The sequence below is a fragment of the Zonotrichia albicollis genome, chromosome 5 (assembly GCF_047830755.1).
Source record: "Zonotrichia albicollis isolate bZonAlb1 chromosome 5, bZonAlb1.hap1, whole genome shotgun sequence".
NCBI lineage: Eukaryota > Metazoa > Chordata > Aves > Passeriformes > Passerellidae > Zonotrichia > Zonotrichia albicollis.
Window position 1 is genome coordinate 6,067,588 of NC_133823.1, and position 13,745 is coordinate 6,081,332.

At 39.9% G+C, this 13,745-nt stretch overlaps 1 protein-coding gene across 1 annotated transcript in view; it reads right to left on the minus strand.

Annotated features, from left to right (window-relative positions):
- Positions 1 to 13,745, minus strand: part of DNAAF9 (dynein axonemal assembly factor 9) — an 81,657-nt gene that overhangs the window by 56,144 nt on the left and 11,768 nt on the right. The window contains exons 3-5 of the mRNA XM_074540423.1: positions 6,844 to 6,963; positions 5,912 to 6,036; positions 1,959 to 2,113 (exon numbers count right to left, since the gene is read on the minus strand). Coding sequence (XP_074396524.1) covers positions 1,959 to 2,113; positions 5,912 to 6,036; positions 6,844 to 6,963 — 400 coding nt within the window. The remainder of the gene's footprint in view (positions 1 to 1,958; positions 2,114 to 5,911; positions 6,037 to 6,843; positions 6,964 to 13,745) is intronic.

The window sequence follows — 13,745 nt, forward strand, 5'->3', positions numbered from 1 at the left end:
TTTTTCAGGATATTCCACATCTCTTGGCAAATTTCATTACATGCTGATTAACAATTAAAATTCAAGATAATCAAGAGGGAGCTTTGCTTACTCCAGTTCATCAAATGCTGGGTCTTAAGGAAATATTGAAACACAACATCACAGAATCCCAGAATGGTTTGGATAAGAAAGATCCTTAAATTTCATCCCATTGCCCCCCTACCATGGGCAGGGACACTTTCCACTGTCCCAGGGTGCTCCAAGCCTGATTTTTTTTGTCACCCTGATTTTTTAAGATTTTTTTTAAGCTTTCTGATGTTGACATTCTTGTAACAAACTTTCTCATACACTTTCTGTAAATAACTCATTGTTTTGCATTCTTTTATAGAGGAAGAGAAATTTGACAGACTGCTGGTTTGTGCAGTGTCATTGGAGAGGTGGCACTGTCACCTTCCAACCCACCAGCACTTTTGGAAATCTATAAATGTTGGAGTCAGAAAATAAACTTCCCCTTTTTCTTCACCTTGAGAGCAGCAGTGTGTGCTCGTGTTCTTTCTCCACAACCTGACCTTGGTTGGATGGGGCTTGATCCTGATCCCAATTCCAGGGATCCAGGGGCAGCCACAGCTCCTCTGGGCACCCTGTGTCAGGGCCTCACCCACCCTCACAGAGAGGAATTTCTTCCATCATCCCCATTTAATCAGAATTTTAAGTTGAGGGAAATTAAAATTTCCTCCTGGCACTTCCATGAATGACTTTTCAGGCAGTCGGAGCATATCAGCCTTCCCTAAGGGAAGCAATAAAGAATTAGAAATAAAAACAAAAATGCAAGATTACAGTGCTGAGGCTCCAGGCTGGCTCCAGATCCCAACAGGAAGCTTTGCAGGGCAGTTTTTTTTCAGTTCTTAAAAAGGAAGCTTGCATAAAGCTTCCCTTCCATAAAGAAGGATTTCTCCTGGAGCTCCCATGGGAACAGAGAAGTTCTGTAGCAGCTCAAGACACTGCTCTGAATGCAAATCATTTCTCTGCCTCACACTGGGGGAATTCGCTCCCCAAATGAACTCTGAGGGCTTCCAGCTCTCAGAAAGAAATTCAACTCTTCAGGGAAAAAGATGCTAAAAGGAAACTAAAGACTTACTAATCCTTATTTGTCTCCTAAAGCAAGGAAATCTTCATTCCCTGAAGCTGCAGGGTGCAAAAACACTTTCCACACTCTGTGTTGGAACTCTAGACGCTGAGAATTTTAAACTTTCTGTTTTGAAAAGCACAGACCCACAAGAGAATCCTATATTTAACCTAAGGCTGTAGAGAAGGCTTCCAAAATTGATTCACAGCACTAAGATTACAAGTGTGTAATTTGAATAAGAGTGAATAATATCACAAAGTAGAAAACATAAAGTTTAAAATATAATAACATCTATGAAGGGTGTAATTACGAGTGTGTAATTTGTAATTACAAGTGTGTAATTTGAATAACAGTAATATCACAAAGTAGAAAACATAGAGTTATAGGTTTAAAATATAATAACATATATGAAGTGTGTAATTTGTAATTACAAGTGTATAATTTGAGTAAGAGTGCGTGATATCACAAAGTAGAAAACTTAAAGTTTTAAAATATAATAATACATAAAGCTAAGATAGAAGTTTTTAAAGTAGTAGTTAGTTGTTCTTCCTCACCTTCTTCTTCATGAGTTCAAGTAATATTTTCAAATTAGACAAAAAATCCACATTGCAGGACACAAAAGATCAGTTATTGAGTTAAAAATAAAAATAATTCAAATATCATTTCTTAATTAGATAGTTTAACCTTGAAAGACCTTGTAAAGTAAGAGAGTTAGCCTTTTATACCTTACTAGTAAAATATTACAGAACTCACTACTTATGAAACTGCAACTTAAATTAAAAAAAAAAATCTAAGTTTGAATGTGAAATACCATCTCAAGTACCCTCAATCTCAACCTTATCAAAAAACAAACCCCAAAAAACAAAAAATAGACCAAAAAACCCAACAATTCTGAGCATCACCCACCCTACCTTGGCAGCTGTAGGGGATCCCAATGCGGCTGCAATCCCTGACCATGTCCACAAAGCTGGAAATCTTGAATTCCTCTGCAGCTTCTTCATCTTCATACTGAAAGAAGCAATTTCAAATCAAATTGGATTAGGGCATGCCCTGCTTTGATTGGTAGGAAAGAGAAGATGCAGCATAAAAAGCATTAAAATATCACCTACAGCCTCCTGAAGCTCAAGCACCCATTTTTGGAGGTGCTTTGGGATTTTGGAAATCCCATCATGGCAGGGATGGACTCAAGCCAATGAAAATTGAAAAAAAAAAGTCAAATTTCAAAGCAAGATTTTTAATCATGACATATGAAGGCATAATTATAGAGTTTATTTCCAGCTTTCAGTCAAGTCTTTCAACACCCAGATTTGAAAGATAAAAGTAATTGTGAGGATACCAACTAATGGGCCACAAAAACGTGCCACTGAGGGGAAAAAAATGAAAATAAGGTACTGAGTTACCAGCTAAACAACACTGAGCCAGGAAAATCAATGACAGAATAAACTCCAGGTCACAGATTAGGCAAAGAAAATCAGTTTTGGTCTGAGGGAGAGGTGAACTGCAGGAAAAGGAGGCAGGAAGAGGAAAAACCCTCATGGACACTGTCTGAAGACTTCAGCAGACTGAAGAGCAAATATATTCAGAAAAGCATAAAAACCAGAGTGAAGAGACAAATCACACCGAAGTCATTTTTCTAACAGAGCACAAAGCTGCAAACACACTGACTTTGAGCTGAAAAGCAGTTTAGCAGCAAGTCTGGAACCAACAGGTTTAGCCCTGCTGGTTTCTTCAAGAGCCACTTGTTTTCTGGAGCAAGATCAGAAGGCAGAGGTGTTTTGCCTATGGTATTTTATTTTATTTTATTTTTATGTGCAGTGCTCTGAGCTTCTTATCAAGGCAAATGATATGATTATGAACTTCTTGTGGGCTTCAGGGTACACCCAACACATTTCTTTTAAGGACAAGTTCTTTTAAGCCAAGTCTGAATTTAAGCTGTGGTGTGTTCCTCCTTCAATCCCATGAATTCAGATCAAAGCTGCAGCTCAAAGCCAAGCCCCAAACAAATGCCAGTTTCTCAAGACTTAAAAATGTCATTGGAACAAGAACTTGGGTTTTGGCAGGGTGCTAAAGGTTTGCTCACAATCTTCTGTTGCAACCAGTTCAACTGTGGTACCCCAAAACTTAAACAGAAAATTTCTGTATTTTATCCTATTTGGTCACTTTGAACATGGGCATTTTTTTAGTAATATGGGATTTTTTTTTCCCCAATATTTAGGACATTCTCTTAAATTCCTGTGGTCTAGTTAAAGCAAGCTGGAAGGAAAAAAAGGAAGAAGAAACTCTGTGTTTTGCCAGACCCAGGCACAGCACTGCTTTATTTATTTCTAAAATTCTTGTGCTTTTTTGGTTTCATTTTTATGAAGTTACTTCTATCACTAAAGTAAGCATTTAAAAGCCACTGCAGGCAGTTCTCCTGTAAACAGGATGCACTTAAAGCCTGACACAGCAAGGTTTTGTTTGTCTTCCAGCAGCAATCTAGGAAACTGGCAATTCTTACACATTGCCAATGTGACTGGAAGTGCTCAGCTCACTCACACCAAACAGCAATGAAGCAAAACTGTATTTTCAGCTTCCAAAACCAAACTTTTCCCTTCATTTCCACAAAGAACAAGGCACAGGGTTCACCTTGCCAGTTACATCATTTTTTTCAAGTGTGATTAAGGTTCTTTACCACAATAAATCATATCAAAGCCCATAAGCAGATGAAGCTTAAAATTCAATAGCTGAGATTGCAACTGTGTGGTAAGAACTTCTCTGCTCCTGATTCCAAAGTGCAAATGTTCTCTCAGCAACAGATTTGCCCTTTCAGCAAGGATTTTGGCAACAAAGAAGCCTTGTGAAACCAAGCTTCAGGTTTAGCTGGGGCATGTTTGAACCTGGAGCTCAGCTGTTCTATCCTACCAAGAATTATCCCCCTCTGCTGCACTCCTGGAATTGTATCCACAACAAATTTTGGGATCCATGGACAAGGTATTTATAAACCAGAGCAAGATCAGTGGAGAGTCACCAAAATCAGCACTTGTACCAGAAGAAGAGATCCAGCCTTTCTCAATATCTGCACCTCAAACCCACCAAAATATTATTGAGATGGTGAAGTCAGGCTCTCCACAGTGGTCATGACAAAAGTCTTTATTTAAAACAACTGGGTTTGACAAAAGGAACCATTTTTTCACTAGGACAGTGGGAAAATGCAGCAGAGGTTCTGCAGTCATCCTTGGATGATTTCAACACAAGGACAAGGTATTTATAAACCAGAGCAAGATCAGCGGAGGGTCACCACAATCAGCACTTGTCCCAGAAGGAGAGATCCAGCCTTGCTCAATATCTGCACCTCAAACCCACCAAAATATTACTGAGATGGTGAAGTCAGGCTCTCCACAATGGTCATGACAAAAGTCTTTATTTAAAACAATTGGGTTTGAAAAAAGGAACCATTTTTTCACTAGGAAGATAGTGGGAAAATGCAGCAGAGGTTCTGCAGTCATCCTTGGATGATTTCAACACAAGGACAAGGTATTTATAAACCAGAGCAAGATCAGTGGAGGGTCACCACAATCAGCACTTGTCCCAGAAGGAGAGACCCAGCCTTGCTCAATATCTGCACCTCAAACCCACCAAAATTTTACTGAGATGCTGAAGTCAGGCTCTCCACAATGGTCATGACAAAAGTCTTTATTTAAAACAATTGGGTTTGACAAAAGGAACCATTTTTTCACTAGGACAGTGGGAAAATGCAGCAGAGGTTCTGCAGTCATCCTTGGATGATTTCAACACCCAGCTGCAAAAAAAACCTTGAGAAATCTGATCTGATCTCTCCCCTAAAGCAGGAGGTTGGACGAGATGATCTCCAGAGGTCCTTTGTAATCTGAATTATTTCCTAATTCTGTGATCTAAGCCATAAAAACACTATCAGTCTACTCTAAGCCCCACCACAGACACATAAAAACACAATCAGGCTGTTGTAAATCCCATTGCTTCCAAGCTGGAAACTCAGGAGAACAAAAAGTTTCTCTCCCTGATTTTCCCACTCCTTTTTTCCACTGGCTTCACTCAGCACCACAGGCTCCAAACCCACTCCCTGCAGAATTGAGAACAATTCTAACTCAGAAAAGGAACTACACAGAACTCAATGAGGAAGGAGCATTTCCAGTCCCCACTGGAATGAAAAGGTCCTTATTCTACACCCAGACAAAGAGTATTTTCATTTTTTACTCCTCTAAAAATACTTCACAACAATAAATGGACTTTTTCTAGAATACTTTGATTTTTAAGTTCAAGAAGAAACTCACATCAGTCGTGGGATGTAGTGAAAGTGAGGTTAACAGCTCTTAACAGACAGATTTAATAGTTAAAATTAAAATATATAATGAAGTTTCTTGATTTTAAAGGACTTACTACGCCCATTTTTCCTAACATTCTACTGGCAGCCAATGCAAACATTGCTTTTGCTTTGATGTGGGAAATCTCAGCGTTGACTGTGATATTTGATTCACATTTGGCATTTTTCACAACCCACATTTTTTCCTCATTAAGAGATCACTGACTCAGGTCAGAACAGCAGCAATTAGTGGGAGAGAGGAGCAATTTGTCCTCCCACTCCAACAAATAAAAGTATTGACAACATATTCTTCTTGCACACTTTAGCAAATGATCAATACACAGATGTACACACATACCACTCCCCTGCTGAGGAAGAAAGAGAAAAAAAAAAGATTCTGGAAAAAATATCTTTTAAAGTTTCACTTTAAGGATCAGTTCATTAACAAGTTCATTAGCAAATCTTGTCTGCATTCACTTTTCACTCACCTCATTTTCAGTCAGACAGTGGAAATGCAAGTTCCTCCAGTGTGCCACATAGGGTAAAAGCTGATTGTAATTCACAGGGTTGCAGTACAGATGAACACTGTCAGGTTTTATTAATATGATTATATCTGCAACAAGCACAACAAATATTCCAGCATCAAGACTCCACACACAAAAGAAACTGAACAGAAAACATTTTTTTTTTCCTATTATGCACCTCATTAAAAAAGAAAACTGTTCAGCTATGTGAATGCAATTCCTGATTTTTTTTTTTAAACCACCAGAAGGAGCAGCTGGCAGCCACAGAGAGCTCCAGGCACGTGTAACTGTTCCAGACAACTGGGGGGCAATTCCCAAGTCTTGCACTGAACTTGCATCAGCCTGTCCTCAGGATGAGCCTTCCCAGAGCACTTCCAGAATTTAAACTCCAGCTGATGTTACATCAGAGCTGCTTCAAGTCAAATCTACCAACGCCACAGCCAACAACCAAAAGTTTCATGCAAATAAGGGAATAACAAGCTGTGATCACAGGGATTGGCCACGTTCCCAGTGTGACAAAGGTGAGTTAATGTGGTGAAGTAAAAAAGAGCTCAAGTTTAGAAGTGCAGAGGTGTGATCAAATAATGTTAATCACATGTACATACACACATTGACTGAACTAATGGACTGTGATTGTGTAAGTTTACAACATTTGAGATATATTTCATATGTTTGATCTTTTTGATGTTTAAAAATGAGTCCTTCAGCATTGTTTCTAAGAAGATATTTTCAGGCATATACAGACAACTTGAGATTGATGACCTTTATTTTTATAATGACCTTTATTTTTATAAATATATTTTTACAATTATATTTTAATGACCTTTATTTTTATGTCCCTTTTTCTGCTCATCTTCTGTCCAGAACAGGTAAAAAACATTGAGAACATTACTCACCATCCAGAACTTCCTCAGGAAAACCTGTCCTTTCAAAGTCATTGTTGTTCTGGTTGTACAAACCAAAGAGCAGATAATTTGCCAGTTCTCTGCACCCTTCATTGTATCGACTGTCTATCCCTGCAAAGCAAAACCACAGGAGAATTGCTGTGTGTCCTCACATTGCACACCTGAAAAGTTTCTTTTCTTCCTCAATTTATTAAACTTTAAAGCAGGACTATGAACTCAACTCCCCAGCTGAGCTCACTGAGAGAACAGGGTAGGGAAAAAGGAGATTTTGCAAGATCACTGCCACAGGCTGACATCCCTCTTTCAACCTAAATCCACGAATATTCCTTTAAAAATTTAAATCTCTTGTTTTCTGCATTCAAAATTCTGTTTTTTCTAGTAATTCAAACATCTGTCTGGATGCAGGATGCATTCTAATTAATATGTTCTTGATTGAAGCTTCCTAACAAACTAATCCTGTGACCCAAATCTCCTGCTTTAGAATACATGATTAAACATTATCTTATCAGTGCTATAGAGCAATCCCTGAGTCACCAGAGAAAACCACTGCAGGCTTCTGACAAATTGTGAAAAGATGTTTTGACAAAAAAATATGGGGCACAAAAAGCTTCCAAGGAAACCTTTCCTGGTCCTTGGGAAAATTAAATGAAAACAACTGAAAATCTGGAGAATGATGAGATAGAAGATAATTCAAGAAGAAAGGAATGAGGTCACAGATTTAGAAACTATTTTCATCAATCTTCATCCCTCTGGATGACAGCCACAGTCATAATTCTAATGTAAAAAATCCAGTTTTTTCAAACAAATAAAAGTGCACATAAAGCAACATCCTTGCTGCTTTTTCACAGAGCTCACCAGTCCTGACTGCCAAAAAATTCCTCTAATGGCAACTTTTCCTACCAAGTTATATTACAATTCAATGGAATCCTTGCCAACAAATTTGGATTTGTTACATTAGGATACAGTGGGATGGCTGCCAACAAAATAGGATTTGTTAGCACTGCTAGAAGAGAGATCAGGACATTGATAATGTAATAACATGGCCTGAACATTTGAGTCTCAGCACTTGAACTGGAAACCAAACCAGCCAAGAGTCACCTGGATTTGGCAAAAGCCGGAACAAACCTCAGGTTCTGCTGTTTATGCTCCTTTTTCATGTTATGCTTCAGCTTTAGGGTGCTAACAAGATGATGTGTCAGCTACTGAACATCTCAAAAATTCTTAACAAACTCTTTGTTTGCTCAGTGACTTTGGTAGCTCACACGTATTCCAAGGTATCTGAGATTTGGTGGAAAGCTGCCTCACATCTGTCCCAGCTTTCTCAGCCCTCAAAGGTTGTTTTTTCCAGCCATAATCGTGGAATCTTCATTCTCCTGCTGTTTCTGACCTCTCATTCATTTATATTTCTATTTTTATATTTTATTTATATTTTCAGCCTCATGAAAGCAGGCACACCAATGTATTCTGGAATTCAGATGGAGTCAACAAACAAATACTGCTGCCAAAGCTCTCGTGTCTAGGTGGGATTTTTGTTACAAACAAGTGGAGACTCCTTTTTTTTCAGGAAGAAACTTGTTGCGGTGTGTTGCAATGTCCTGTTTTAAACTTCCGGGTCCCTTCCCAGGTGTGCCTATGCCTCTCTCCCTTCCCCCTCGCCCCCTTGCTGAGTGTGCCCTGTCAATCAGGCTTAAGATTCCAGCAAGGCGTTGTGTGGTTGGTCCCTCAGGCCTGGGGGACATTGGATAGGTGTCCCTAGTCCCTTGAGACCCTGCCCCTTTCAGCTGGTTGTTGCCTTCTGATACAAGGCAGGCGGCCTGGTTTCAGGAAACAGCACGGCGACTCATTTCTCCAGGGTCGCTCGGGCCTAAGAAACACGCGGACACCAATATGGTGGAGGATCAAAGGCCTTTATTCTCTCTTCCCGTGGGGTTTTATAGTCTAGGGGGCTTCTACGTCAGGTGGGGGTCTGTCCTTACCATCTATGGTTAGTAGGGATGGAAAGTTACCTGGGCAAGTGGAAAGTTACCGGAATCCGGTTTAGGGGGCTACATTCCTATGTTAATTTTCTTATCTAAGGGGGCAGGGGCCCTGTCTTCCCGTAACATCACGAGATCTTCCGAACGCCAGGCCCTATCTGCTACACCTGGTTGGTGGCTCACCTGTCCCCTCCCCTTCCCCTGTCCCCGAGCTTAAAAGGTTAATGAGACCATGCGGCCTCGATTCTGTTGGAGCAGTTGCCCCGGTTCAGACCTCTGTAACCATGGAATAAACATCTGGCAACCTTCCAGCAGAATCCTCTCCTTTTCTCTTCACCATCGCCAGAAGCTCTCTCTCCTGAGGTAAACGGAGTCCCTGAGAAGCCTGGACTTGTTCAGTGTCCTGCTGCAATCTCCAGCAGCCGAGGTATCTCTGGGGTAAAACACCACAGTGCTGCCTTTGGCTCAGCAGCGAGGGTCACACTGACCCAGGCACAATCTAACTGATAGTATTGGGATTTCTATTCCAATAGAAACTGTCCCATTGTTTTAGGAACTCCATTTCCATGGAATCAGCTGCAGCCTTGGGAAGTGAGCACACACAATCTCCTGAGGATAATCTGCTCCACCTGCCTAACTCAGGCACCTTCTGAGGGCTCAGAGGAACAATAATCTGGCACACACAGACTGAAAGAGCTGGAAAAGGTTCCAGAAAGATCTCAAAGTCTCTTTCAGTGCTAAAGGGGCTCCAGGAGAGCTGGAGAGGGACTGGGGACAAGGGATGGAGGGACAGGACTCAGGGAATGGTTCCCAACACCAGAGGGCAGGGATGGATGGGATATTTGAAGGAATTGTTCCCTCTGAGGGTGCTGAGGTTCTGGCACAGCTGCCCAGAGAAGCTGTGGCTGCCCCTGGATCCATGGAAGTGCCCAAGGCCAGGTTGGACAGGGCTTGGAGCAATCTGGGATAGTGGAAAGTGTCCCTGCACATGGCACCAAGCTGAAACTACATAATCTTTAAGGTCCCTTGAATCTAAACCATTCTATGACTCTCTGATTCTAATTTCTGGAAGATCAGAAGAAAAATGAGAAACTGCCCTCACTTTAGGAAAAAAAAAAAAGTTGATGTCACCATCAGTCGAAGAGTTTGAGATTTTATCTGGGTACAGCTGCTTAGAGCAGGGAAGATCTTCCAAGCCAAATGTCAAACCTCAGCTTTTTCAGTTAGTGACAGAAGGAGGGGAAGAGAAAACAAAAGATCTTGAAGGGGGACAGCTGACAAATTTATAATAGAGGACATGGGTGAATTATTGCTTGCAGAGCACTGACAGCCACAGAGGGAAGCTAATTGTTTAACATAAAACCACCAATTCTGCAGAATATTCGGAATTTGTGGTTTCCTTGGATCTTTCAAGTATCCTGTCCAGACAGCAGCTTTCACAGGGAAGCTTTAGCACAATTCCACAGCAACATATGGAGTTGGAGGAACAGATACAGCCAGCAGAAAACAAACAGGAAATGAAACAATGACCGAGATAAGAGCATATCAGGAGTCCTCCCCAGAACAATGGGCAAGGCCATGAATTAGGGGAGCCCCACGCCTGTCTCCAGCTGAGCTGGGAGTTTGGAACTCCCCCTCCTGCTCGGGGTTGTGAAACTGGCAGAAAGTGTGAAAAAAGTCAATCATTTGGTTTCAAATTGTAAAAGTTTAAGAGTAATAAAATAGTTATAAAAATAGTCATTAAAAAAAATTAGAGCAATAACGATTTGGAAAGTCAGAGTTAGGATAATAAAGAATAATAAAAGCAAAGAATTGTGGATCTCTGGATGATTCCTGGGCACTAAGCCCCAAAAAGCAGAGCTCTCCAACAAAGGATTAACCCTTAAAGGCAATAGCCTGTTGTATATTCATATATCTCATACATGATGCAAATATTCCTTTCAAACCAAGGATTTTTTTGTTTATTGTCAACTTTCCCCCTTCATCTTGTAAATCAATTCAGTTCCTCAGACTCTGGGCCTTCCCAATAAGGAGGCAAAAATTCTTTCCTTGGAATCCTGTTGTATCTCCATCCAGAGAGGACAATGAGAAGAATTTCTTGGTTATCTTTTCCATGTCTTGGGTCAGTTACAAAAAAGTCTCTTACATCACACAGTTTCTATTTTAATATTATGCCATATAAATATGCCATAATTATATAATATATATTACATAATTATATATATTGTATATTATATATTTAAATTTCATATATAATATCATATATACTATATTTTTATATATAGTATATATTATGTTTTTATATAATTTTTAGATTATATCTTTAGATTATATAATTATATCATACTAATATATATTATATATTATATATTATATATTATATCTTACATATTATATATTATATATATAATATATTATATATATTATATATTACATTATATATAACATCATTTTATATGTTATATATTCTATATTTCAATTATATTTAATATATATTTTTATAATATATAAAATATATTACCTAAATATATAATCTGGATTATTTATAATCTAAAAAGGCAATATGTGAACAGAACCAAAGTAAAATAAATATTTACTGGAACAGCCTTGAAAGTATCCCCACTCTCTTTGAGGAGAATAAAAAAGAAATATCAATATTTGCAAAATCAGCTCAGCTGTGCTGAATGGTGAAACTGTTTAATCAGAGCAGCTACAACTGCAGTGGTTACAGACACCCCCTGCTCACAGCACATCTCAGAAATCCCTGAACCAGGAGCTGAAAATCTCTGCTGAAATGTAAGAAGCTAAGAAACACCACTATGATAGAAAATAATCTACAGAATCATTTAAGTAAATCAGTTTGAGCAGCAACACACCCAGCTGAGACCTGCCAGCTTTTTTAAAGCCATTTGACATTCCAACCTCCAAATTCTTTCTTCCTGTCAGTTGTGAGGCCTTTTCTCCCCAGCAAGGAATGCAGGAATGTCACCATACAACCCCTTCAAAATCAGATTAGAAAATTCCTTTTAAAAATCAGCTGTAGCTCCATTTAAATACTTGTATCAACAGCGGGTCAGTTCTCATCTCTCTCTGGGATCTCCAGTGCTGGGTTTAATTTCAGTACAAATATTAATGAACTTGAAGTAAAGCTGTGTGCAGAGGGGGGCGTAAGTGGCCCGAAGTTTGGAGTCCGGCTAGCTGAGGGCGAAAGGCCGACGCCCCTCTGCAATTCCTGGCCAGCGCCCTTCAGCGTCTGAGGGCCTCGGGCTGTGCTGGCTGCGGACTGGCTCACACCGCTGGTATTGGGGAGGAACGGAGCTGACCATTTCCCAGGGGTTAAACATCGGTTTATTGAAGGTGTTGCGGGATCCAAACGCGGGGAAACCAACCGGGAAAAGTTTGTTTTTTCAATAGGGGGTGAAACAGGATTATAAAGGAGGGGGGTGGGTACAGGCGGAACCAATCGGGAAAGGTGAGGGGATGAACTTCACAGAACTGACACTCCATGGAGACCAATAATCAAAAGGTAAAGGAGGTGTCCTGGGACCCCAGCCAGCCACCATCTCCAGAGAGGAGAAGGTTCTCGAAACCTGGGAGGAGAAGGGGGTGATTGACTGGGCCCAGGGAGGAGAAAACTTTCACTTATAAGGGAAACCAGGGGAGGAGCAATTACATATCGCAACTATGAATAGCGAGGTTACCATAGCAACTTATCTGACAGGGTAGCAGTGGCGGGAAAAACTGGGGGAACGAAACCATTTTACACATAATAGGGGAGAACAATACATAAATTGGGGGAATAACACAAGGAACTTAACAGCACACTACAACAGCTGTGGAAGTTTATTCTGGTTTTATCTCCCAGCCCAGTGTGAAACTGAAGTTGAGGTGAGGGAGCTGCATGAACTGCAGGCCATGAAAAGCAGCCAAGTGAAACAGAACATGCACTGCCTGTAAAAATCCTCAGTTGTGAGTATCCACTTTGCACACAGAAAGAGGATGTAAAACTACATGGGTTTTGTCATCAGAAACTCGTGTTTGATGACAGATTTAAAGCATTTACAACACTGACATGCCTGTCTCATGGAAGTTATGCCAGAAATTCTGCAGGCTACAGGAGCCAGGCCAGAGCACACAAGAGTCCCATTGTGGGTGCTGAGAGATCAGGGCAAAGCACAAATCTCCCAACAAAACACACCTCCCATAGTTCCACCCCACAAGGGCTTATTTATGAAGAGTTATGTTCTTCTGAAGAGAATTAAATCCCCCACACAACACTGAGGATTACACACAGCAATTCCTCTGCTTTCCTTAAAGCTGTGCCATGTTTTCAGTGCCTGTTCCTTACCTGGGACTTTCTGCAGTCTCAGAGTTAATAATAATTCAAAAATACTGCAGTGTCATCAGTAGTTAACATGTTTTATTTATTAAATTAGCAGCAAAGGCAGAACCCAAGGAGTTTATCCTGCATGATTAAGTTTCACTGCAAGGCTGACACAGTGACCTCACAGAGCTTCTGGCTGTACAGTCACTACTTAGTCAGGGACTTAACCTCTTACCCCAGAGAATGCAGGGTCATGTTGTCTAAAAAAGAATGTTATCTACTATAAATTATTATCTATTTATCATTTTTATAACTTATTATCTATTATAAATCATCTATTTCATATATATCTATTTATGTATATCTATAATTATATATATGTTATAATACGAAATGAATGACACTCAAATGCTGAGATGTTTAAGGTAAAAAAGGTACATTTATTTCTGGACCTTGATATTTATAGAATTCCAAAAGTGACTATGGATTGGAGGATCAAATTGCTACCTCTCTAACCACACTGGCCAAACTAACAGTCCATCAATTCTCTCCTCTTCTAGAAAGGAATGCAAAACAATCATTATTTACATGAA